This window comes from Aphelocoma coerulescens, chromosome 4 (genome assembly GCF_041296385.1).
Source record: "Aphelocoma coerulescens isolate FSJ_1873_10779 chromosome 4, UR_Acoe_1.0, whole genome shotgun sequence".
NCBI classification, from domain to species: domain Eukaryota; kingdom Metazoa; phylum Chordata; class Aves; order Passeriformes; family Corvidae; genus Aphelocoma; species Aphelocoma coerulescens.
The window spans coordinates 49,102,766-49,127,731 of record NC_091017.1 but is presented as its reverse complement, the minus strand read 5'-3'; the positions used below and the strand labels follow the sequence as shown (position 1 = coordinate 49,127,731).

Below are 24,966 nucleotides of genomic sequence, written 5' to 3'. Positions count from 1 at the left end.
ATTAAAATTTTATTTTAATGGAAATAAAATTATTGACACATGATGTAAATTACCATTTTTGCTCCAATATCCACCTATTTTTTGAATTTTGTGTGGGATAGGAGGGTAGGTTAGGTTATTTTTGCATGAAAAACACTTTGCAGAAGTGGTAGATTTTACATAACTGTGAAGGAGTCGAAGCAGTTTTAAATATGAATATAATCTTTGCAGATAGAGACTTTGTCCCTTGAGTTGTGTTTTTGGTCCAACTTTTTGACACCAAACATTTCCTGACAGAAGAGGGCTAACAACAGATGACAATTAAATGTTCCTGATCATCCACCTAAACAAACAGCTGGTATCAATTGTAAGGCTGAACTCATCTTCTTGGACTGGCATTCAGATGTGTAGTGGCCAAGCAGTAAATGATCTGGTTTACAATTGGCCAGGAAAGGCTGAAATTAAGATGATTTTATCAGCAGATGCTGTAGGGAAAAAAATTAACGAAGACAATAAAGAACAAAAGGGATTGGAGGAATACCTGCTTATTCATGTACTCTGACAAATACCATGAAGTCCATCAACTGTGAGGAAGCTTTATTTGGTTTTTTTTCTTCCCCCTATGTTAGATAAAACTTTCAAGTTCCTTTCCTGTCTAAATTGTGTCCTACTCTCTTGCCTGTATCTTTGTTGAATGCGGTTGAAGGGGTAAAACTAAACTGTAGTGTGGATGGCTTAGCAGTTCTCTCTAGGAATGAGTTCAAGGAAGGAGGAGGTTTCAGTAAGGGCTGATCATTGGTCCTCAAGTCTAAGGCAGTTGAACTGAGACCTGCCTTTTTTGGAGGACTGTTGGAGGCGTATTCTGTGTTTATGGCGTAATCTGTAGCTAAATTAAAACTTAGTCCCAAAGAGACTTCAAAAGTGCAGTGACCCAGCACATGCAGAGCCAAAGAGCTGCTACCTCAGTTGTATGCAGGAAAAGGAATGTGCCAACACTGGTAACAAATGGACTTCACAGGTGTTTGCTTGTGACGAAGCGCTCTCTGTAAAGCCGACTTCAAAGTGGAGCCTAGCACAGGTTTGAATGCATGAGAGAATCATCAGGTTGTGTCTGCTCCACACCTTAATTAGAAACAACTGCATACCGTTGGTGAGTTCAAGGGCATTTTCCTTTTTTTGGTTTCTTGTTGCTCATTGCCTGTGTTTAAACTCTGCATAAGGTAAGGATTCAATCTTTTCTCTGTTTAAACTGCATGAACAATTCAGCCCACCCTGACTGGTCGTCCTTGCAGGCTATATGCCTAACATTGCTGTTCAAGGGCAGCAGGTATCCAAGTCTGCTCCAAGAAATGTGGGACGGGTGCACCAAAGATGCCTCTAAAGCACTCCCATCTTGATTGATTACCCAGTGTAATTATCAAAAAACCCCTCTTCCAAGCTGTCAAGTGTGTCTTCCCAGGAAGGCTCAGAGCAGAGCCAGTGCTCCTCAGCTGTGCAGGATGTTCAGCAGGGGCCCAGGCCAGTGCTGACAGAGCTCATGGCAGTAGAGACCAAGATGAAGCAGAGCCCAAAGTCGTGTGCTAGGATGAGGCAGGGTTAGGCTGCAGCAGGGAAAAGAGGAAGAAAAAAGGAGCAGTTAGGAAAATACTGAAACCTGCTAGTCGAAAAGTAAGACAGAGAATTTTTTAATGTGTTTGCTTAGCCTACTTTATGTTCCTCTCTGTCATAAAGATAACAGGAAAGAAAACCAATATTTGTCCAAACTCAGGAATAAGATCTGTGAGTCTGCAGGAATAAGACCCTTTATAAGAGTATGTGGTGGTGGGCAGTATAAGCTTGTCTAGGACAATGCTGCCACCAAAAGGCACACCCAAGCTTCTGTAGGTTTGTATTTTAGCATGAGATGTGCTCAGCCTCAGTGTTCTGATAAACTGATTGTGAGTCAGCACATGTCAGCAATGAGTCGTTGTCCAGGCTGTTCTCTTGCAGGGGGTGATGCATTAAAGGATCTGCTGTACAAGGGACACCCTCAGAGAAACATTACACTGGTCAGTTATTTCTGAAGACACTTGTCACCTCATACCTATGTAATTTGGTCCTGTGTGAAGCCAAATAGCTTTGTAAGCTCATCAGTTCTTCCTGCTTCACTGTCTTATCTGAAGTCTTGGAATGTCTCAGCCAAATCTGAAAGGGGGCCATGTCTGAGGTACAGTGCTGCACTTGGCACCAGAAGCTGTGAAGCAGGGTTCAGGCATTGTTTGCTATACATTTAGGCATACTAAGTATAGGAAACTGTGGAAGATATGCTGGATTCCAGGGTTGTTGTAAAAGGCCATGTGTTTGTCAAATCCATGTTAGGATGGATATACTTACAAAGAGAAGTTTTCCATGCACATGAGGTGGGTTTTTTTTTCCTCTACAGACACAAAGTCTGTATATTGAACTTTGTCTTTGGTTGTGCTCCAGTTTCTTAAGGCTGAAGAAGAAAGGCTGGGTTTCAGTCAGAAGAGGCATCTTCTCTTACTGGCTTGTGGCTGGCAAGAACTAGCCTCCTTCCTCTCCACAAGAAGCAGAAATCAGAAGCAGAAAAACTCCTCCTATTTTGCCATAAGGATTCCTTCTCAGCAGAGAAAACCATAATATTACTGCTGGCCACTGCAGTACATGCCTGTACGATTTTTAGGACTTCTTGTCCCAAATGGCAAAGAAGCAAAACAATCTGAGATTACTTCGGAAAAACAAGAGTCTTGGAAATTGCTTAGTGGTCTGAGAACAAGATCTACCAGAGTATTTTTTCCTGTTAATGAAATACCAAATGAAATATTATCTGGGGGGAGGGAGAAGTAATTCCTTAAAAAATGCTGTTTCTGCCACATTGAAATTGCTAAGGTGAAGAGCATGGAGTCACAAGAGCGTTGCTGCCTGTCACATGGGCTACAGACTAATAAGCATATTAATATAACATCCACAGCTATTCAATTCCATTCACTACCCTTTACCAAATTTTCTTTACTTAAAAGGGAATGGAGACCTTTTTTCTTAAGGATGCTCTTTGAAGACAGAAATGGCATGTTTGAGTGTACTTGGGGAGCTATTACAGGAATAGGGTGAAAATGTTTTTTCTCTTCTCAGGGGATTGTTTTTCCCAAGCAGTCTTGTATCAGGATGGCAGTCCCTGATACTCTCTGCTTCTGACTCTCTGTTTTAAGATCAAACACTGTTAATTGAGCTATCCATTTTGATATAAAGTCGTTGCTGTTAGTGGATTGAACTAGTGGGAGTAGAAATGTCCTTTACTGTTCTAGGAAACTGATACAGACCAGGAAGGAATACACCAGCAGAATATCTTTGTCTAAATTAAATAGTTTTTCAGTTCCCAGGTGGGTTCCATTTAACAAATCATGAGCAGAGTAGAGATATATATGGTATGAGTTGCAAAGACAACCATCTGTTTGGGAAGATGACAGATGGTATTACTTGATTCTTACCAAACTCTTAGCCATCAACAATACAGTTCAAACAAATACATAAAGACAGAACTTGTACATTAATGTTGCCTCTTTAAAATATTATTTTCTATGGGATGCCCATGTCCTCCCCCCCAAGCAAATGCTTTGGACCCTCAGTGACCATTGTTTGAGTTGGGAAGTAGGATCACTGCTGTTCCTAGCAGGCACCCATATCACAGGCCAGCGAAGTGGTACCTTCCTGCTGGCCTCCAGGACCAGGTCGGTCACGGAATCTGAGCTTGTGTGCTAGAGCTGATCACGTCCCACACTGTGACAGGCACTCACAATATTGAAGAACTGCAGTTGGCATGGGATGAGCCCATTGGGTTTTGTTAGATGCCCATTGGGTTTTGTTAGATGATTGTCAGGCAGAGATGTACAAGATTTCTTGTAAGGATAATTAGATCGGGGAAACTTCATTGGTGCGTGAGAGACGAGAAACACTATTTTAATCTGCTTTCAAGCAGTTCTTACTGAAGCAAATTCTAAAGGCAAAAGCTATGTATTTGAAGACAAAAGGATATTGAATTGGCTCTGTCAGAATGCTGTATTTTAAAGCTTTTGCTGTTTACAGTCTTACTGTTGGGGTTTCAGATCCCCAAACCCCTTATTTATGTTGGTGTTGATCCTTATCTTAAAAGGCTTTATGATATGTGAGATAATAGGCTGTTTCTGTTTTAGAAGTGGTTAAGAAGTGGCCATTAGCAGTGTAATAAACCTAAAGATAATGGATCTCCTTCCCTGGGGAAATAAGTGCTACATATAAAATTAGGAATACTGTATCCATAATTTGTTTCCTGGGGAAAAAACGCATGCCAGTTTATTTAATGTCACCAAACAGTGTGAATGTATTAGTTAGTAGACATGATTAAAGTTCTTCATGCAAATACTTCTTTTTCATTGTTTTTCACCAGAGTCTGCACTATCTTTTGCATACTGCAATCGTTTCCTTTCTTTCAGAGCTCTACATCCACCATGTTGCCCTGTGGACCAGCCCTGTCCTTTCTTCGGTGTCTGGTGCGGAAGAAGAACATCAGTGGCGAAAGTCTTGAGGACACCAAGTTGTGCCGATGCTTGTCGACAGTGGACCTTATAGCCCTGGGTGTAGGAAGTACCCTTGGTGCTGGTGTTTATGTCCTTGCTGGAGAAGTAGCCAAATCCAATTCTGGCCCTAGCATCATTGTTTCTTTCCTCATTGCTGCCCTTGCGTCTGTGATGGCAGGTCTCTGCTACGCCGAGTTCGGTGCTCGTGTTCCCAAGACTGGTTCTGCATATTTGTATACTTACGTTACAGTTGGTGAACTGTGGGCTTTTATCACTGGCTGGAATCTCGTTTTGTCCTATATTATAGGTAAGCCTAAGAACATGGGTTCCAGGGGTTTCTGATAAAAGCAGATAAAAGATACTGATTTAGGGCTGTTTTTCTTTTCTGTCTCTATGCTTAGCTACCGTTTCTTTTTAGTTCTGCTGAGATGAAATAACTGCAATAATTTGATTAGGTTATTTCCTTCTGTGCATCACCATTGCAAACAGGGGTTTTTGCGAGATATTTTTGTAAGACTGTGATGTATGAACCACATAGCTTGTATGAAAATTGTGTCAGACAATTCAGTGATGATACACAAGAATAATCAGGATTTCTTTGCCATCTTTGGTCAGCAAGAATAATTTCAGTACAATCAATAAGCATTTTTTTTCTGAATATACACAGCAAGGATGTTTGGAGGGACCTCATCACTATAGTATCTTACAAGAAAGTCATGGTGTTTAAGTACTAACTTGCTACTATATCCTTGTGCTAATTAAGTGCTGTCCTCTCAGGTAATCCCATAAAATACAAAGTTGACCAGATCCAAATAAAATCAATGCTTATGTGGCAGATAGCCAAATAACTATTTCAGTGCTTCAGCAGAAAAAAACATTTTTTGATTTAAAAATTATTTCTCCCAGAGGAACATGTCCCAAACTTCCATTATATTGTGTGTGAGCATGCCTAGCTTTATATGTGTACCTACAGGATGGTTACTCAAATCATTACAAAACTGATATGCCTCAGTATTGTATTAAAATGTATTTCATGAGAGGAGAGTTATAAAAATAAGATTGTCTTTGGTTGTGCACTCTTTACCACAGGAGAGCATTAATTTTAAATACAGACTCTAGTAACATACATATTGCTAGTAATTTTTTTCTTTTTTTGCTTTACTTACAGGTGTAAAAACTTTCCTTCATGTTCTTTCTTCAAATGCTTTCTTACATTACTTTGTATTGTTTAACATATGTCATACTGTAATTCTAGAAAAAAGCTTCTTCCAGAATCAGACATAAATGACACAGAAATAATTTCTGCAGTATTTTGGGAATAAATGAGGCACAAATCTATATGTTTTAGTTCTAGAAAAACTTGTTACCGTTTAACAAGCAAAATTCTGTAACATTAAAATTCTTCCGCAAAACAAACTCACTTGCAGCACAAGCTCTGCTTTTTTAAATGCAAGTAGCAACAGGCTTAGTTTTGTTTCTGTTTCAATAGAAGTAGCTGTATCCCACTGTATGGATGTAAAACACTGAACATGCATGTGTTTTCTGAAGGTACATCAAGTGTAGCAAGAGCCTGGAGTGGCACCTTTGATGAACTTCTTGGAAAACGGATTGGTCATTTCTTCAGTGCCTACTTCAAAATGAATTACTCTGGGCTAGCAGAGTATCCTGACTTCTTCGCTGTATTACTTATATTACTTTTATCAGGTAAGACAATATATGGCTTAATTTATGGTGGTTGTGGTATTTTACAGCTAAAAGTGCTAAATTGTAGGGTTTTGCACAAGAAGTACCTTAAGGAAATTCAGATGCACATTTTGTACTGGCACAATGGCTCTGTGAATTAAATGTATGTAATCAAATTTTCACATGCACCCTCTTCTCTTGAAAGTGAGACATGAATTAATCATTTATCAGTACTTTTTTTATAAAACTCATGATGCAGATTTATGGTGACAGGAAAATTACACAGTTCTCTGTGTTTTCTTGGCTTTACCACCAGTAAATGCTTTCAGAGTGGCCTGGAGGTTGAGCTCTATAGTTTGGTGATGTGGTCTCCTTAAATCATATATTGTGCACATAGTGGGCATTTGTAAGGGTTCTTTTCCATCTAAATTGGTCACTTATTTGGTATAAAATAATGTTCCTCTTTCTAAGTCTTCAGTTGTTTATCCTAGAATTTGCTTGAGCTAAAGGGCACCCCAGGGTACTTAGATGGACCAACAGACCAGTTTGAAACCTGAGTAAACCTTTCCTGTCTACTCTTCCAAGTCCTGTTCTTTTTTGCCTTTACTCACGTATCACACTTTTGAATCGCAAGCATCGACACCAGCTACATGCTATTTGAGGGATCAGAAAGCTCAAAAATACTACAACTTACTTCCATGTTTGCGTTTAACAATTATTTACCACATGGAAATGTTTCTACTGCCACTGGGAGTGAAGGAAGCAGGAAGGGTATTCTGAAGTGTGCAGTTTGTTTTCAGGTAATACTAGAAGCATTTCAATATTCAGTGGAGGTCTTACCCGTATCTTGTATACTTGTCCTGTTCAGTCTCTCTTTGGATTAAACCAAAGCAGGAGCTTTTCTTTTCTGGGAAGTGAAACTAAGTTATATGTATATAACCTGTTCTCTGGTTCGCTTGTTCTGAGTGGGGGTTTTTTGACACAGGAAAACATTTCTGTTCAACCTACTGCTAGAATGAGTGATCAATGCATCTGAAGATTTATTAAGTCTCTGTACGTAAAAGTATGACTTCCTACACTTAGGAAGATCTGGGAGTTGATTTGACTAGGTTTAGTCCAGCATCCTGCCACACTTGTGGCTCTGAATTGCCTGTAGGACCAGTTCAGACCCTTATGTCCTCAGGAGGGTTGGGAATGAATTTGGAATATAACTGGAGCAGAACTTTCAGTTTCATCTCTTCCAAATAAAGGAGGAAAAAGTAACTCTTTGAAAAGCAGAGCCTTTGAACCCTTTGAAACTCCACAAACCAAACTATACCGTACTAGTTAAGATGCTGACACCTTTTATATTTCCTCTGTTGCCATTGCTGCTTCAGAACATAAGAATTAGAGGTTCTTGATAAAAGAGGAAATGTTTCTCCTGTTGTTCATCACTGCTTCTGAGTTTTCATTTGTGTCCTGTCTTTTCATCCCTACCATCATTCCTTCACTCTTTTAGCATTTGTGCTGCAAATTGCTTTTCCAGGTGTCTGTGATAAGGAGTCAAACCCCCAGTGACTGAACTGGGTGGAATTCCCCACTGCTGAGAGGAGAGTCAGTGGGAATGGCTCAGGACTGTATAGGTTGAGCATGATACAGTAATTGGATTGTGAGCTGTGTAAAGCTGGATCATAGGAGTAGCAGGTGATATTTTACAAACAATGTTATGTGTTAGGCACAAGGGAAAGCACACAGAAATGTGGTTTGGGTTCGGGGGTTTTTTGTTTGTTTGTTTGTTTTTTTTTAATAAAGAAAGGACTTTAAAAATGCACATACTATGATTCATACTGCATTAGGCTGATTGAGACACTGCCTTTTTGGAAAAAAACTGAGCTGCACAAAGCATACACCTATTTCAATAAAAATGTCATTGGTGAAGAAAAGCTGAGCAGCTCATAAGATAATTTCTGTGTTCTGGTAAGAGAGCAAATATCTCATTAGCGGAGTCAGAGACTTTTTAGATATTATTTTGAGAGGCTTAAAATTTTCAGACTTAATCTCTAAATAATGAGGGAAAGTATGTATGGGATGTTAGTGGAAACACTTAGAACGCAAAGGACCTGTGAAAACTTTCCAATTGTATTTAATTTTTCCTGATCTGCTCACTGCCTGCTCTTCCATTAAACTGTTAACACTTTAACACTTAAAACTGTTTAAAACCTAATGATAAAGTAGAATCCTGATGGAATAACTTTCAGATTGTTTGAAGTTCTTCTTTTACGTGTATACCTTCTTTGAAATGCCATTTTATTAGTATAATGGGCCATTCACAGCTATAAAATATTTTTATTTTACAGGTCTTTTATCTTTTGGAGTAAAAGAGTCTGCATGGGTGAATAAAATTTTCACTGCTATTAACATCTTGGTCCTAATCTTCGTTGTGATTTCTGGTTTTGTGAAAGGCGAAGTTGACAACTGGAAAATAAGTGAAGAATATCTCAGAAAACTTACTGCAATTACAGAGTAATTTTAAAAAATCTATTTACTTGCTCATATTCCAAGCAGTTTTCTGTTACATGTGCTTTATTAGTAATAAACACTATTAGTGTTTTAAAATGTTTTGTCAAAACCTTCAAAGCAAGTAAGATGATGGTTACTTGATTTAGATATTCTTCCTTTTGCTGTTATTTTTGTCTTTCTTACAAGCTTGGACATAAAAATGTCATCTCATGCAGTTTTGTAAAGCAGACCTCTGTCATGATGAGAACACTTAAACATTTTTTTCAGAGTTGTAGGGTAGGAGGGTGCATGTATTTATCCTACCAATAATGAAAAAAGAAGTTATCTTTCTGCTGTATTTTTGTTCTCTATAGGAACTACTCATCCCATGAAAATGTGACAAGTATGTATGGGAGTGGTGGCTTTATGCCATATGGTTTCACAGGAACATTGGCTGGTGCTGCAACCTGTTTTTATGCTTTTGTAGGATTTGACTGCATTGCAACAACTGGTATAGTATTTATATGTGTGTATATATGTCTAACACCAGGGGTTTTTTGCAAAAAACCCCCAAAGAACTACAAACAATATAATAATCTGTCTACTCTTCTTACTTTGCTTTCTTCCAAACCTCTTTCAGTCAATGTAGAATGAGTCTAAGTTCATTCCTGAACGTGGCTATCTTTCTGGGAATGAGGAGATTTTGTTTATTTTATTCCTGTTCTAAAGAAATGATTGTTGCTTTCTAAGTCTGGAAAGTGCTTAGTATACAATTTTTCTGCTCAAATAATGTTAATCACCTGCTCACTTTTACAGTTCTCTGAGATGTTCTAATGGCTGATAGGGAATGAGTACATTGAACTTATAAAGTGTAGGTAAATAACTAAAAATAATGGGCTTGGAGTACTCTGAATATTATAATGTATTTTATGACCTTTAATTTATCTCTATTTTAATGCTATTTCTGACAACAAAATACTGAGTTCTATTCTGCGTGTCTCAGTTTATTTTACTCAGGTCTTTAAAACTTCCATTGCAGATATGATTCCCATGACTTAGATTAACAAGTGTTTTGTCTTTGATGTTATCTTTTAAAGCTGAAGGGGAAAATTAGTAAGAATTTTTGGTGGGGCATTTTCTTTTCCTTTTTTCAGGAGAAGAGGTCAAGAATCCTCAGAAAGCCATACCCATAGGAATTGTGGTGTCCCTGCTTTTCTGCTTCATGGCCTATTTTGGGGTTTCTGCTGCACTGACACTTATGATGCCGTATTATCTGCTAGATGAGAAAAGTCCTCTGCCAGTAGCATTTGAATATGTTGGATGGGGTCCTGCTAAATACATTGTAGCAGTGGGATCCCTCTGTGCTTTGTCTACAAGGTAAAAACATTGAAATACTAATTCTATTGGGAAAAGCTCTGATGAATAATATATTACATTTATATGTATATTTGTGTGTTCATTCTGAAGGCTCAGTCCATGCAAAGAATTAGCACTAAGTATTATAAGCAAGTTTTAAACTTAAGCAGGTCTACATGGCAGTAGCTGTGTTAATTTAGGTACCTTTTTTTTTTTTTTTAAACTGTACTGTTATTGAACTCTACCTCTTTGGTAGAAGCTTATTACCCCAAATTTTTTTTTTAAATTTAAGTAAGTATTTTCAAACATATGACCTGCAAGTTACTTTATTAACTGACAAAGTAAATCTCACCCATTTTGTCCTTTTTCGCTGTCCATTCCCAGTGACTCAGCAGCTTTATGGGCTCTGTGTATTTGCAGGCAAAATTGAAGACATGATTAACTAGCTCCACTCCTCGTCTTCGTTGCCTGTCTCTGTTTTCCTCCAGTAGCCAGTCTGTCTTATGACATCATCCCTTCCTGTGGTTTCTGTGTGGGTATTTGAGATGTAGATTATAGCTGTGAAAATATTATAATTTATTCCCCTTTGTGAAACTGTGAATGTAAACTTAACGTATTATTTTGATTAAAAAGATCAGGGAGGGCATGATATATATTAGTATGTGTTCAGATATAATACACCCCAATTGTAATGTGATATAAACACTTTAATAAAATAGAAAATTGCTTGATAGTTGAATTTAGGGATAGAAAAATGCTGATGCCAATCTTTTACCTGAGCTTGTGTAGGTAAGGAGTCATTTACATGGGCTTCAGTGGTAAGAACACTGGCTGCCTTTCCACAAAGGAAAACAAGTTGCCTGTGGAAGCACTAATTACAACAGCACTCCAACATAACCCTGTAGGCATTAGCCTGAATATGAGCTTGTTGACTGTGGGCAGTGGTTTAAAGGAAAGGAACATTTAGATGCAGGAGGGGATAGAAACATGAAGTAGTTCAGGAAGGACATTAAAAGAAATGTAGGACTGACTGAAGGATATCACAGTTACACAGTTCATCCTGGGATTATAGTTATTTTCTATATAGATGTCTTGGTCCTCTCAGTTTGGAGGGTTTCACTGATTTTTTTCTTTACATTGATAAATAGTAAAAGTTACATATAAGAAACTAGATTAAAGAAATTAATACTGGAAAACAAAGTGAACTGAGATGGTAAGAATGTGTTTTTAGAAATTTGAACCGTTGGTCTCTTTTTCCAGTGTATCCTGAAGAATTATATTTACTCCTGTGGAGAGATTAATCTTTCAATCTGTTGACTGATGTTAGTTTAGAACAAACCAAAGGAAACTGTATTTCATATCCCTCAGTTTAGAGGTACAATTAAGAAAAAGCTTTGGAATGAATTGCTTTTGGTCTTTACAGTTTCCTATCATGAACTAGTTTTGCCAGGGTAAAGATGTTTGTTAATATTGCCATTATGTATGTGAATGTACTTAAAGAAGGGTAAGATGAATGAACTTTACAAAGCTAAAACAACAAAAAACTTACTGGAATTTTTTTGGAATGTACCTTCTTTGTGGAAGGTACACTCATAACTCGTACATCAAAATCAGTTCATTTGCAATAAAACTTCTCTCCTGTCTAACCTTAACACCTGTGTCCCACAAGCGTTACTGGATGTACCTAGCACCTGTGGTATGTAAAAGCTGTGCCTTCTTTAAGTGATGTAGTTGTTTCTCTAAAGTAAGAAAGGAAACCATTCACCTAGTTAAAAACTTGTGTGCTTGCTGCAGAGGTTATACTGGCTATGATTTCACCTTTTGTTTTCTTAATTAGAAGTATTTCTCTTTGAGGGAAAGAAAACACCTAATTTAAGAAGTATGTTTAAGAGCTTCAAGTTATTAATAGTTTAAAAGCTTTATGTGTTCTGCTAATAACAAATCTAAATTAATTAGCTTTACTTCTTCCAAAAAAAGTTTTAATGAAGCTTGCCTAGAGGTGCTTTACTCGAAAAAATTAATCTGCCCAAGTATACTTGTATGGTGCTTACTTTGAATTACTGTTAATAAGCAGGCTTACATGGAAATATATTGTGTAAGGAATGCTGCTTATGCTTATTTATTTGCTGCTGCTGACTGACAGACTTTCTCCAGGACTACTAAAGCTTAATTGCGTAGTTAGTGTGATCTGGAACATGTTCCTGGTCCACTAACACCCAAGAACTACAGTGATGGCAAGAGTTATCTTGCTAATCTTGATTCATTAATAATAATAATAATAATAATAATAATAATAATAATAATATCAACTTTATAGTTAAAAAAAATTATTTGTGTCTGATCTGTAGTACTTTGGGCTATGGGGCTTTCTGGTTTTGTCTTACAACCATACATTTTGTTTCTATACATGCCATTAATTAACATTTTTCATTTTGTCCATGAATACAACTCTGCATGAATTGTGTTTGCCATGTTGCATGTGTTTGCTTTTTACTCAGTCTTCTTGGATCCATTTTCCCAATACCACGTGTAATCTATGCTATGGCGAAGGATGGGTTGCTTTTCAAATGTCTAGCTCAAATCAATCCCAAAACGAAGACCCCACTAGTTGCTACTCTATCGTCTGGTGCAGTAGCAGGTGAGACTAAGAGTTGATCCTTGTAAAGAAAGGTGCACTGCTAAACAGATTGCATATATGGAAATAAACCACTGTTGTGCAGCTTTGATTTGCTTTGGACTGAAATAATCAAATCTGCTTGTTGCTAGGTAAACTAGTCTACCAGTAAAACTTGTCTACCACAGATTTTTATTTGTTGATTTATCTCAAGTGCTTTCAAAGCCTAGGGTCAAAATAAACAACAACCCAAAAGCAAGAACATCAGTCGACCAAAGAAAATACCAAGAGCAGCAACAGAGCCTAAGAAAAACTATACCTAAACCCATTAATTCCTCCAAGCTTTCTTTTTGTGTAGTTGGGTTTACCAGTAAAGCATTGTGCTTTTAATAACCTGTATTTGAACTATACATTTTTCTGTTCTAGTCTTCTCGGCTCTATGTTCCCTTTGCCCCGAATTCTGTTTGCCATGGCACGTGATGGTTTACTCTTTAGTTTTCTTGCCAAAGTGAGTAAGAGGCAGGCACCAGTTTCTGCCACCTTGACAGCAGGGGTCATCTCTGGTAAGCTCTCAAAGCCCATGTTACTTAAAACTGGGATTTAAGCGCTCTATGCACGTGCATGGTACTTTATATTTTTGAAAAGGGCTGCTTTTAACTTCCCTTGCATGTACAATGGGAATAAAATTACTGAGTAATCAATGGGTGTAAGAACTCCAGATCAAGCCAATCATGGTGGTGGTGATGGTCTTAATGTCACACAATTCAATTTTTTTTTTCAATATTAACCCCTTGTATGGTGAATAAGCTTGTTATTTAATCTGAGTCCCTTAGGTTGATGCTCTGCTGACAGGGCTTCCTTGTCTGATGTAGACCCAATATATTTATCCCATCCATAAGGGAGGGGAAAAGAACTGCCACATTTTTTATTATGAGATATAGGGAAAAGAAATTACATTTGCAGCAGGGTCAACTTTTGTGTAAAATACAAAGGTTTTAAAATTGTCTTCCAAAGAAAATTATTCTGTTGTTGTATAGGGTTACCAAGTTGTGGTTGAGGGGCATGTGTGTGTTGGGAGCTTTTGTGTCTGTACATATATGTATACACATTCATGCCTACATATATTTTATGAAAACAGTATTTTGGGAGCTGTTGTCAACTCTTATGGTCAATTCTTAAACTACAACTGCTTCACTTTTGTCCATATTTCTTGCAGAGGACATGTAGCTGTGCCCAAATTTTATTGATCAGTGGGATGTCTAATCACCCAGGAAAACTGGAAGCTTCAAAAGTATTTAATTCAAAGGCAAATAAATAATTTTTTTAAATTAATTCAAATATGAAATACATGCCCTAGAACTTTTAGCAACCTTGGCTAAAATTAATCTCAAATAAGAGTTTCAGGAATGAGACTAAACTATTTTTATTTATAGTCAGGGTCACTGTCAGATGCCACAAGACTGGAACTGCTCACACTGCGTGCTTAATAATGCAGAAAGGCACAGTCATTGTCCAGATAGTTCCCACATGAAGAATTATTATCAGTTCCCTTTCCTTTGGTCAGAGTACAAATAGATTGCTTAGCATTACTTTTATTATTTCAACTTTATTTTATTTGAATTTATCTTATTGACATATTCTCCTATAAGAATTTGGAAGTGTAGTTTTGTGGTGTGAAATCAAGATCTTTATGTGAAATCACAGTAGTGAGGAGAAGAATAGTGTATTACCCAGCTGGTAAAGTGATTGATACAGTTATACAGCCCTGCCTATAGCTCTGCAGCAGCTGACATTGGACTGCTTTTAGACAGTCTGGGGAATTTGGTGCATCAACAGCTCACCGGAAAACAGCTTTATCTACTGCTGAAGAAAGACTAATTTCTTCTTCTAATTTAAAAAAAAAATCCATATTTGGTATTTTGTGGTCATAAGTAGTTTTGACAGAATAGTTATGGATGTATGCAACAGCTTATGTTATCTGACTTTTCATTTGTAGCATGAATAGCTTTACAGCTGTAAGAAATATTAAGGAGATGAGATGTTTAATTAAAGTTATCAGGTCAAGACTACAACTGAGGCAATTGTCACGTTATTATGTGACTGATGTTTTCACAGGTGGTAATTGCGTGAAATTGGCAAAATGTTTCATTGTCAGTCCAGTTTCACCATAAATGGACCTACCGTTGTCTCTTGGAGTAGAATTAAGATAGGTGGAAGAGAAATAGTCTGCCTTTTTTTCTCTTAGTAGAGAAGAACTACTAAGAAAAAACTTGAAGGCATTTTTCACTTCGTTTCTAAAGTTAAAGAATATCTGGGCTATAGAGTAGCTTTTTGAAGCTAGGATTAAAAATTAAGTAGAGCTACTGTACATGAGGTTTTAGTTAAGTTCTGTTCTTCCTCAGCTTTGCTCTTTAGAACATGAAAAGCAGTGAGATATTCAAAAATCTACGCTGCAAATTGCTTTTTGGATTTAGGAACATCCACTGTCATTAAAGAAAACAGGACGCTCTTTCTTAATTGGAAAAAGAGACCCCCAAATTATATAAAATATAGTTTTATAATCCAGCAGTCTTGTTTTCAGAAAATCACATTTTGCTTCCTCCTTCATGATCAAATACCAGGGGAGTATGTGTCCGTGTGTTTGTGCACTTACGCAGCTGTTTACAAATACATTAACTAACGCACACCATAAATATGAAATATAAATATTTTTGAATATAGTGTGCATATATACACAGTGTATAAAGACTACATTTAATAGTTTCTTTTGATGTTGAGATTACTGATGACTCAAAAAATATGCATCTCAAAAATATTTAAAAAATACAAATATTTTAAGAGGCTCTTTGAGCACATGTATTTCAAATCAATTGGAATTAGCCTTTCATTTACTGATAGTTTCTCCTAATTTCTTTATGAATAATGGGCTTCTGTGTGCAAACAGCATAGACAAAAAAAGACATTCCAGAATCTCCAAATGAATGTGGCATTCATAAACTTTCATAAACACAAGATTTCTATAGTTACTTCCACTATCATGGAAGTTTCTGCCTCTGAGTTCAGTTATCTTAAGAATATTCATTCTTGAGAGATGTTACTGGTCCTTCCTGAAGGTGAATTGAAAACTATTTTTAGTAAGATAACCATTAAAAAAAACCCACAAAACTATTTTATTTGAGGCAACTCCTGAAAGTCCTCTTCACATAGAGCTCTTTCCCAGCTTGGCAGAAATTTTACATCACAATGACTTTTTCTCAGTTTGGCAATGGGATCCATCCTTTCAGCTTTGGTGAGATTCTGCTGCAGCATCTGAACTTTATTCTATAAAAATGTATTTTAATATGGCCCAAATTCAACAATATATGTGCAAATACTTATATCCAAATAAGTCCAGTATAAGCATTTGATTATGCAGCATGACTCTATGACTCATCAGTGCCTATCTATAGGAATAAGATCCCCAACTGTAGGGAATTAGTGCCTTAAATTAGTGCCTTAAAAAATGTGGTTTTAAGGATTATCACAATTTCACTCACATTGCTGTCAGTAAAACAATAAGTTAAGCTGAGGACAGATTTGAAAATCTTAGCTTAATATATCTTAATATTAATCTTGGCACTTGTGGTTAAACTTGATGATCCTAAACTTCTTTCCCAATGTGAATGATTCTAGAATTCTGTGTCAGTCTCATGGAATTTTTTCAATTTCTTTTCTTTTTTAGCTGTAATGGCATTTCTGTTTGACCTAAAGGCTTTAGTGGACATGATGTCTATTGGCACACTTCTTGCTTATTCAGTTGTGGCAACCTGTGTCCTCATTCTTAGGTGAGCCAAAAACATCCTTTGTATTCTACTGTGGTTTACTTTGTGTTGGTATAGTTGTGTAAGTATAGCAGTGAGTTGGGTCAAAACTTCTGGTGAAATCTAGACCCCTTTTATTTTCCAGAAGAAGTATTGGTCCACAGATTAGTTCCAAAGGTACTAAATATAAGCTTCAGTACAGAATTCAATGAATGATATTTTGATATGAATACAATCTATGCTGTACATCAGGCATATTGCATTTTAGGGACTATATGTCAAAGGCGTAGATGTTCTAGGTGGTTAACAGGATGAACAAGTTCAAATAGTTGCTTTGTATTATCCTAGTCAGAAATATAAGACCAGACAAATGTTTTAAGTTATGGTAGCCCTAGAAGAGAGTGAAAATATTATCTCTCAATGAGTGAGAATATAAATACTTCTCAGTAAAACTGGTATTGGTCATGTTTGTAAAGCTATAGAATTATATATTGCTAGCCACAGCTCATTTTATTATATTTTGCTCTTTTTATTTTAAAAAGTCAGCCTTTTTTACTTAAGGCTAAGTAATTAACTTTGAAAAGTATAACAGCTTACATTCAGCTCAAATTCACTGTTGCAATAATTTACACTCTAAAAGAGAAGCCTATTCTATTTAAAAAGACTTATTTACCATATGTATTTTTAAAAATACACTTAAAAGCTAACAAAGCAGATGTAAATTTTCTGTTAATTCCAGTTAGAAGCCTCTTATAGTATGGGAAGCAAGTCAGAAACAAGCTCCCTTACTCTTTCCTTGCTGTTGACTACCAGAGCCTGTCCTTTCTTTCTGTATGGGACGGGTCATTTATCAGAGCTGCTAGTGCATTCACGTAGCTTAAAAAACTGCTCAAAAAAATCTCCAAACAAACCAATCCAAAAAGCGAGTTGCAAGTATTTTTATATATGATAGTGACTAATAACGCTGTTGCAGTGCAGTTAAAACTTGGGAAATTCCAATGCTCTACTGAAAAGAATTTAGTACTTAAATACATTCCTAGAGTCATATTGCTTCAAATCCGGAAGTATGCTTAATGGTTTTATATTACTCTGTTTTATGCATAGGTACCAACCCACCTATGAGGAACCAAAATACTCTCCAGAGAAAGCAGCTCTGGCTGCAGCTGAAAGGGAATCTGCAGTAAGTGAGTCACAGATAAACATGATAGAAGAGAATAGCTTCCATCTTCAGGCCTTGATTAGTCCATCCAGTTTACCAACTGAGCAGACTGCAACTATAGTTAACTTTTTAGTGGGTCTCTTAGGTAAGTATTCAGCTGTACAAACTCATGTATGCATTAACATACATGGTGGAATTTATTAAAGGCAGAATTAAAAATCCACTGATAACAAGCCTTCTTTCAGTCATACTAAAGGTGTCATTCTGTGCTTTTATCCTTCTTGATGAATAAATCTAATCAGTAGTCATTTTCATTTAATTAAACATATTCATAACAACAGTACACGTTGAAGCTTGCTATCACTCTTCTTAGAAGTCACTTCCTCTTCAGTGCAGAGATTAAGTGACCTATTTCCATAATTTTTTTGGTTTTTATACAGCTTGCTTGATTTGTGGCTTGAGTATCCTCATGACATATGGGATTCATTTCATTGCTAACTTGGAGCCCTGGAGTATTGGCCTTCTTGCTTTGTTGGTGGTAACATTCATAGTTACGATTCTCCTCATCCAAAGGCAGCCTCAGAACCAGCAGAAAGTAGCCTTTATGGTAAATAACGTATTCTCTATGTTATTCTCTGATGAGAGCTTTGGATGGATTCTAATGAGTGGAAGGGAGAACTTAGAAGCTGGAAAACAACTCAGAAACTGATGAGTGTACAATCACTTTGTGTAGTCTGCAGTCCTTTGGACCTCAATACAGAGTATAAATCCTTTCCTTTTGCACTTTTACTTATATTCTAAGATCAGTTATTTAATGGAAATAATGAAGTACAGTGATGAAGGTCAGGGAATCTGGTGGAGCTGGGGGAGCATTCCAGAATAAGAGAGATAGATACATTATTTTTCAGCTGTAAATACAGGAATTTATTAGTATATGTTCAGCACAAACTGCAAAGTTTTTCTATAGCCTTAGAGAATATATATTAAACATAAGGTATTTTAAAAGTTTAAGATCTGTAGAAACTGTTGGTTAAGCCCAGTGAAAATTTCACTACATTACAACAGCAAAAAAATTTTAAATTCTTTATTAGTGCTTGCATGTGTTACCTCTAGTTTGTGTTATATACCTGAAGTGTGACATGCAAAAAAAAAATATATATTTAATACAAGCATATTAAATATTTCCTTTTAGGTTCCACTATTGCCATTTTTGCCATCATTCAGTATACTGGTAAATATTTACTTGATGGTACAATTAAGTGGAGAAACTTGGATGAGATTTAGCATCTGGATGGCACTTGGTATGTACTTCTGTTCATTTCAGTCACTTCATACACTAGATCTTATGAATTCCATCTTAGAACATTCTTCTCCTTACATATTTGAAAAAATATCTGTGATTTAATAAAAGCTAATATTTCTGATCAAAACAAGAACATGCTTCAGAAGAAGTATTTATATGCAGTCAAAATTGCAAATATAGCTTTTAGGTAATATGAAGAATTCCAATGAGCAATGATTTTTTTTTCTAGTAAGTATAGCCAAAATTGTGTAGAAACCTGCTTGTAACAGGTTTCTTTCCAGTATATCAATCTGTCCTCTTTTAGATCTAGAAACTGTATTAATTCCATCTAGACGTAAATTAGAGATAGTGGTTTCCATAATCTATTAGAACATTTAATTATGCAAAAATTATGCACTAGAACTTCTTATAGAAACAGGGAATACCTGAAGCGTGAGCTCTGATTCTGGTATCTGAAGAAGAAAATTCTTTTGCAAAATCTGTTCAGCCAGAGAGAAATAACTACTTTTTAATGCACTACTTGCCTGAATACCCTATGAACCTTTTTTTTTTCTCCTTTTGGAAGGCTTCGTCATTTACTTTGCTTATGGCATCAGACACAGTGTTGAAGGTCATCGTGGAGATGGATATGATGATTCTTGTTCAGAAAATAGTGGGCTGCAAGAAAAGAGCCCAGTGGAAGAAGTGGGTGACACTGGAAATGCAAATGAAAGGGATCAATTTCTTCCACATGAAAGGACAAGTGAATGTTAAACTCTGCAAACACACAAATATTTTAAACCTTCAATTGGGATTTTACTTGCAGACTGAAATTTCGGAAGCTTTCTGCCAACATTGGGCCTATTGAAAGTGTTTACTACAAGGCCTGACTGGTATTTTGGACAAGCTGCTAATCTATCTTCATCATTTCAGAACTGACAGCATGGAGATTAATATTTAAATTAAAAAAAAAAGGTACCCTTTGGCAAGCAAAAATTTGGAGACATTATTTGAAGTGTCATGCAAAGTCACTGTCAGTCATCAAATATGAAGAATTTTAGAACTGTCTGCAAGACGTTCTGAGTATTTGACAATGCACTGTGAACACAAGTGCCTTTCATACCTTCTCCTCATCTTCGTTACATGTTTTGGTAACAATCTAAATTCTCTTCTTTCTGTTGAAGTAACTCATGGGAGATAAATTTCATTCATACAAGCCTGGAAAGTATTTGCAAAATGAATGGTAATTGTATGGATTAGATACTTTGTAAAAATTAGAGGATCATATATTTATGTAAAAATAAGTAATTGCTTCTCTTTACTACTCATGACTACTCATCAGTAGTCGTGGAGAACTCAAGCAGTGAAGATACTTCAAAAGTTTTTAGTCCCTCTAAATAGCATTCAGGATTTCTGCTTAACTGCATGCCTTTTCTTTGAAGGATGCTGTGTGTATAGAATAATACAAGAGGAGCTCTTTTGTTTTCTGCAAAATCATCTGGGGAATAATCTGTTGGTTACAGTATTGACAGTGACAATCAGATGTGATTTAGTAAATTTTGTGCTTTTGACTTCAGAAGGGCCAGAATTTTATCCCACTATATAATTTGGTACTTTCCTACAGCAGTCATCCAATTTTCCTCCTAACTACTCATTTTTCCCCCTATACTTTCTCCTTTATCATGTTCCAGAACTGATATTGCTGAGATTATGTTACACATTGCTTCTCCTAAGAAAAATTAATGCACAAAATCCTGGCTTTCTTTTCAGGGGAGGTTAAAAAACCAGAGGTTTGGACTTTGGGAAAAAGCCTTATCAAAAGAGTATTTCAGTGCTTCATTAAGTCCTACACATATGTTAGCACAGCACTTTTTTGTGAGCCAGGCCTACATCCACAAACCCCTTCATGTGGGTATGATGTCCAAATGCTAATTTATGTAAAGAACCAAACTGGTGTGGCTGTGCTGGGTGAACAATTATTTTAATGCTGGTAAAACCAGAAACTGTTCTTCTTTCAGCATAAATCATGTTATCTGTCAAAGGCACCCAAGTATTTTAAGACTTTTTCTCAGCAAGGAGTAGGTTCAAGTCCCATGAATGATTTCACAATATGAAGTATTTTGCAAAAATGTATTTACAAATCCTTCCCTATAGTAAGAATTGTCTTGGAATTTGTCATGGAGAATTGCAATCTGCTGCTGGTATTAACCATTGGTATTAATCTCTATTGGTAGGTATTAGAACTTTAAATGCCATGAGAGCTATGTTGGTTGAAAAGCACCTTACTTTTTTTAACAGCTGGAATTTCACAAAAAAAAAAAAAAGAAAAAAAAAAGAAAAAACCAAACTAGTTATGCTGCTTCTGCCTCTCTCCTTTTTCAGAGCAATAAGTCACTCTTTTTAATCTTAAAATGACTTCTTTCCCAGTAGTCTTAAATCCTCAGCTTCAAAAAAAGCCATTGCTGTGGGAACAAGTCAGCTGTGCCCATTTAAAGCTTTTGCGTGATGTCTTTACAAGCCTACGGTGAAACACAGCTCTTAAAATTCCTTCCACATCTCAGCATGTGGGAAGCACAGACTTGCTTTTTGCTGTGGTTGTTGATGCCACAGAGCAGGCCAGCCAGGCTCCCCAGATGCAAACTGTTGCTGTTCTGTGACGTGCAAGGAAGACTCCATTCCCTCCCAAGGCCATCATACAGAATGTGTGTGTGCACACGTGTCTATGCATTTGCATCTGTCTGACATTAGCCCATAGCAAATCTGATGTACTGATTAAAATAATTTCTATAAGGCCTCTGGAGGGAACTAAAGGAAGTAAATTTTCTAGCTTATTTACCTGATGGATGTGCCAGCACTTTATGTATTGACAGTTTCCCCTTTCATTTGTATGAATATTTCTCCCCCCTTGTTACAGAAATTAATTTGTGTTGGTACATTCTGGATATGCCATTAGATAAAGGAATTATTCTTAGCCAGTTGGCTTTAAGAAAGTAAGCCAAAACATATGTAACAGAGAACAAATAAATCTTTTTGTTCTGAGGTATAGGAGTCATAAAACATTTCTGAATGCTTCATGTTAGCTGAAGGGATCCTCCTGTGGCATTGCAGTCCTAATTCTGCAATGGGAAGTTTTATGAGGCAACTTAGATTTCATTGTCTGTTATTGTGAATAAAACAATTCTGTTAATAATAGTATGCTTTTTTGGGTGTCGGCATTTTCACCGACAAACGGGACGGGAAGCCTGGGCAGGTGTTCCAGGAGCCTTTTATTATTTTATTCCATTATCAGTCTCACATACTGAGTTGAGACAGAGATGGTACAAAGCTCACTCTGGCACAGGCATCCAGAGACTTCCTGGTTACAGACCAGTCTTAAAAGCTTCTTAGCCAATTAGTGTGCTTCTAAAATTTACACACAACTGTTTTAACCAGTCCTCAACAGCGCCCGTACTTCTGTTGTACACAACCATCGCTTGCTGCACCTTTCTAGAACAATGCACAATATTCCATTATTAAGCTTAAACTTATCGATCCTGCTAAGCACATTTTTTGCAACTTCAAAACCTATCTCTGCCAAACCTAGAAACTCCAACCATTGTTTCAATGTCCTTGCTTGCTATTAATTGTATCTTCGTCTACCTTCAAGTTTTCGCAGCTAAAGCTGATCCCTACACTCTTCTGCTTTATTCCTGAATCCTGCTTTTTTCTTACACCTAAGAGCCTTCTCACCTTCTGCGTTTTCCCACATTTGACCACAACAAATGCTGGTCAGATTCCTGAAATCTGTCATATTGTGCATATGTTGCCAAGTGTTAAAGCCATTTATATTACTTGCTGTTGCAGAACTATCAGCAATAAATGTCAAGAGTAGTGATACAGAGTTACTTATGTATTTAAGTAGGAATTGACCTGTGTCATCCAGAAACTTTGAATGATACAATGAATTTAGAGGCAAAACTTTACCGGTAAAGCTTAAATATATATTCTGTATTTTGTTACATGATAAATGTACAAGTCTAGTCACCTTTCCCCTAAAATTTATGCCAAAAAAATCTATATTTAAGAAATATAAGGCATAGTGTTTTCATAGAAGTTTTAATAAGGGCCAGTATCAATGTGCCATAAGCATCCTGAGATGATGAAATTGTGACAGTGCCAGAAACCTGGACTGTGCAATTGGGTATGAGGCTTTTGACATTGACGCACATTTTGTACAGTAGGAATTTAATTCACAGGAAGGCTGGCATGTCTTAGTTGAGTGCATAAAAAAGAAAATAAAAGCACCTTTTTAATGCTCCTGGGCCCTAATTCTTCCTAGACAGGCTGGGAAGTCTGTACAAATTCCAGTATGCTCACTGAAGGCACTGAGGTTACTCAGTGTTAAGAAAATATGTATTTTACAGAAAGAGTAGGTGGTATTTCACATAGCATAGGATCTTTGTATTTGTTTTTAATTTCCTGTACTTTTAGTATTTCTTTCTGGTATATGTTTTGAGGACCTCTGCATTTTTACTAGCTAGACCTTTTCAAAGCTAAATATAATGCCTTTACCAGGTACTGATCTGTTTTCCATTTGATCATAGAAATCAAACTCCTTAACATGAACTAAGTTGAAGGATTTCTGTGCATAGACATGCAGACATGCATTACAAAGAACTGTGTATGTATATATATATTTTTTACTGTCAGTTGGACAAATTCTGTTGTTTTTGTATGTTTTCATGAGCCTTGTGCCAGGTAAACTCCAGCTTCACCAAGTTTAGTTGGAGTCAGAATATGAGGAATATTGAATATTTAGGAGAGCTTTTTTCTTTTGTAGTACCAGAAAGTAAAGCATGAAATACATGTTACATGTCTTTAAAAACAATTGTGTGCATCATTTTAAAAAACATTAGCGTTCATATCCATCTTAACTTTTCTTTTTGTTCATATATACATTTTAGTAATTAATTCTGTATTGTATGCTGCTGAGCATTTAAAGTGTAGATAGGATGATTATGATGCAATTTAAACTACAAATTTGTAATTCTTTGAAGTGCTCTACCAAAATGAAAAGTCTTGAATTTTTATGAATGTAAAAATGCTTGTATTTAAAAATACGGTGCTTTTTTTTCCACTTTACAACAGAATTGTCATCAGTGACATTTTTAGTTACTTTAGTTCCAAATTCTAATGGAAATTACATTGCTCTTCATTTACTGTAAAACATGCTTTGTGGGATAACAATTGTGCATTTGTTCCATATTTTTAAAATAAAGTTGAATATCACTTGTATGTGTTTTATACAGCAGCTGTAATTTTAACCATGACTATAGTTTTAGTTAACACTAAAATAATATAGTGACTTAAAATCATCCATATGCCAGATATCTAATGTCATGACATTATACAAATCATAGCACATTTAAAATAAATAACATGATAACATATGCATTTTATAGAGGGGAAAACACAACCATGTTTTATGTTTAAATGGGGAGATGGTCTGGAGATGAGGATACTTGCAGTGTTTGTTTTCTTCTTGCTTCCAAGCACTGAAGAAATTACTGGAATAGAGATTAACAGCCTTTAATTTGGGCAATTTGTGTTACACTACTAAACCAGAGATGATGTTAGGTTTGATTTCCAAAGGGGGTGAGTAGCCCTTGGCATTTATGCTCAAATTTCTGAAGCACCAAGCCTTGTCCTGGTACTCACCCAACCTCAGAGCCAGATGAATAAACTCATTGTCTCCTTTTTCCCTTTTTGTGAAGAAAAACCAAACCAAATCAACTAACCACAACACTTAACAACACTCCCCCACATCCTACAAAAACCCCCTCCAAAACCGAAAAAGACCCCAAACAAACCAACCCCCAAAACCTTCTTCAGTTTTGAATAGTACTGTGAGTATAGCAGGAGAATAAAAGCTTGTGTCTGAGCAATGGATAACAATAGTCTGGGCACAGAACCCTACTGCCAGGGCGAGATTATCATCTGTTTTCAAATACATTTGAGTAGTCATCTTTGTTCACAGACTTAAAAGTAGCTATGACAGTCTTTTTTCCAAGGTATACTCCTTA

General features: G+C 36.4%; 1 protein-coding gene across 4 annotated transcripts in view; it reads left to right on the top strand.

The window, feature by feature from the left end:
- SLC7A2 (solute carrier family 7 member 2) overlaps nucleotides 1-24,178 on the top strand; it is a 54,062-nt gene extending 29,884 nt beyond the window's left edge. For 2 of the 4 annotated variants that reach the window (XM_069013989.1, XM_069013988.1), the window contains exons 2-12: nucleotides 4,449-4,839; nucleotides 6,081-6,236; nucleotides 8,552-8,717; nucleotides 9,068-9,204; nucleotides 9,848-10,070; nucleotides 12,548-12,687; nucleotides 16,385-16,487; nucleotides 17,568-17,767; nucleotides 18,063-18,229; nucleotides 18,815-18,923; nucleotides 19,491-24,178. In XM_069013989.1, the coding sequence (XP_068870090.1) occupies nucleotides 4,464-4,839; nucleotides 6,081-6,236; nucleotides 8,552-8,717; nucleotides 9,068-9,204; nucleotides 9,848-10,070; nucleotides 12,548-12,687; nucleotides 16,385-16,487; nucleotides 17,568-17,767; nucleotides 18,063-18,229; nucleotides 18,815-18,923; nucleotides 19,491-19,678 (1,965 nt within the window). In that variant the 5' untranslated portion in view covers nucleotides 4,449-4,463 and the 3' untranslated portion in view covers nucleotides 19,679-24,178. Of the gene's footprint in view, nucleotides 1-997; nucleotides 1,130-4,448; nucleotides 4,840-6,080; nucleotides 6,237-8,551; nucleotides 8,718-9,067; nucleotides 9,205-9,847; nucleotides 10,071-12,547; nucleotides 12,688-13,089; nucleotides 13,227-16,384; nucleotides 16,488-17,567; nucleotides 17,768-18,062; nucleotides 18,230-18,814; nucleotides 18,924-19,490 lie in introns of all 4 variants that reach the window. The other 2 variants (XM_069013987.1, XM_069013986.1) reach the window with 2 other exon arrangements.
- The last annotated feature ends 788 nt before the right edge of the window (nucleotides 24,179-24,966 follow it).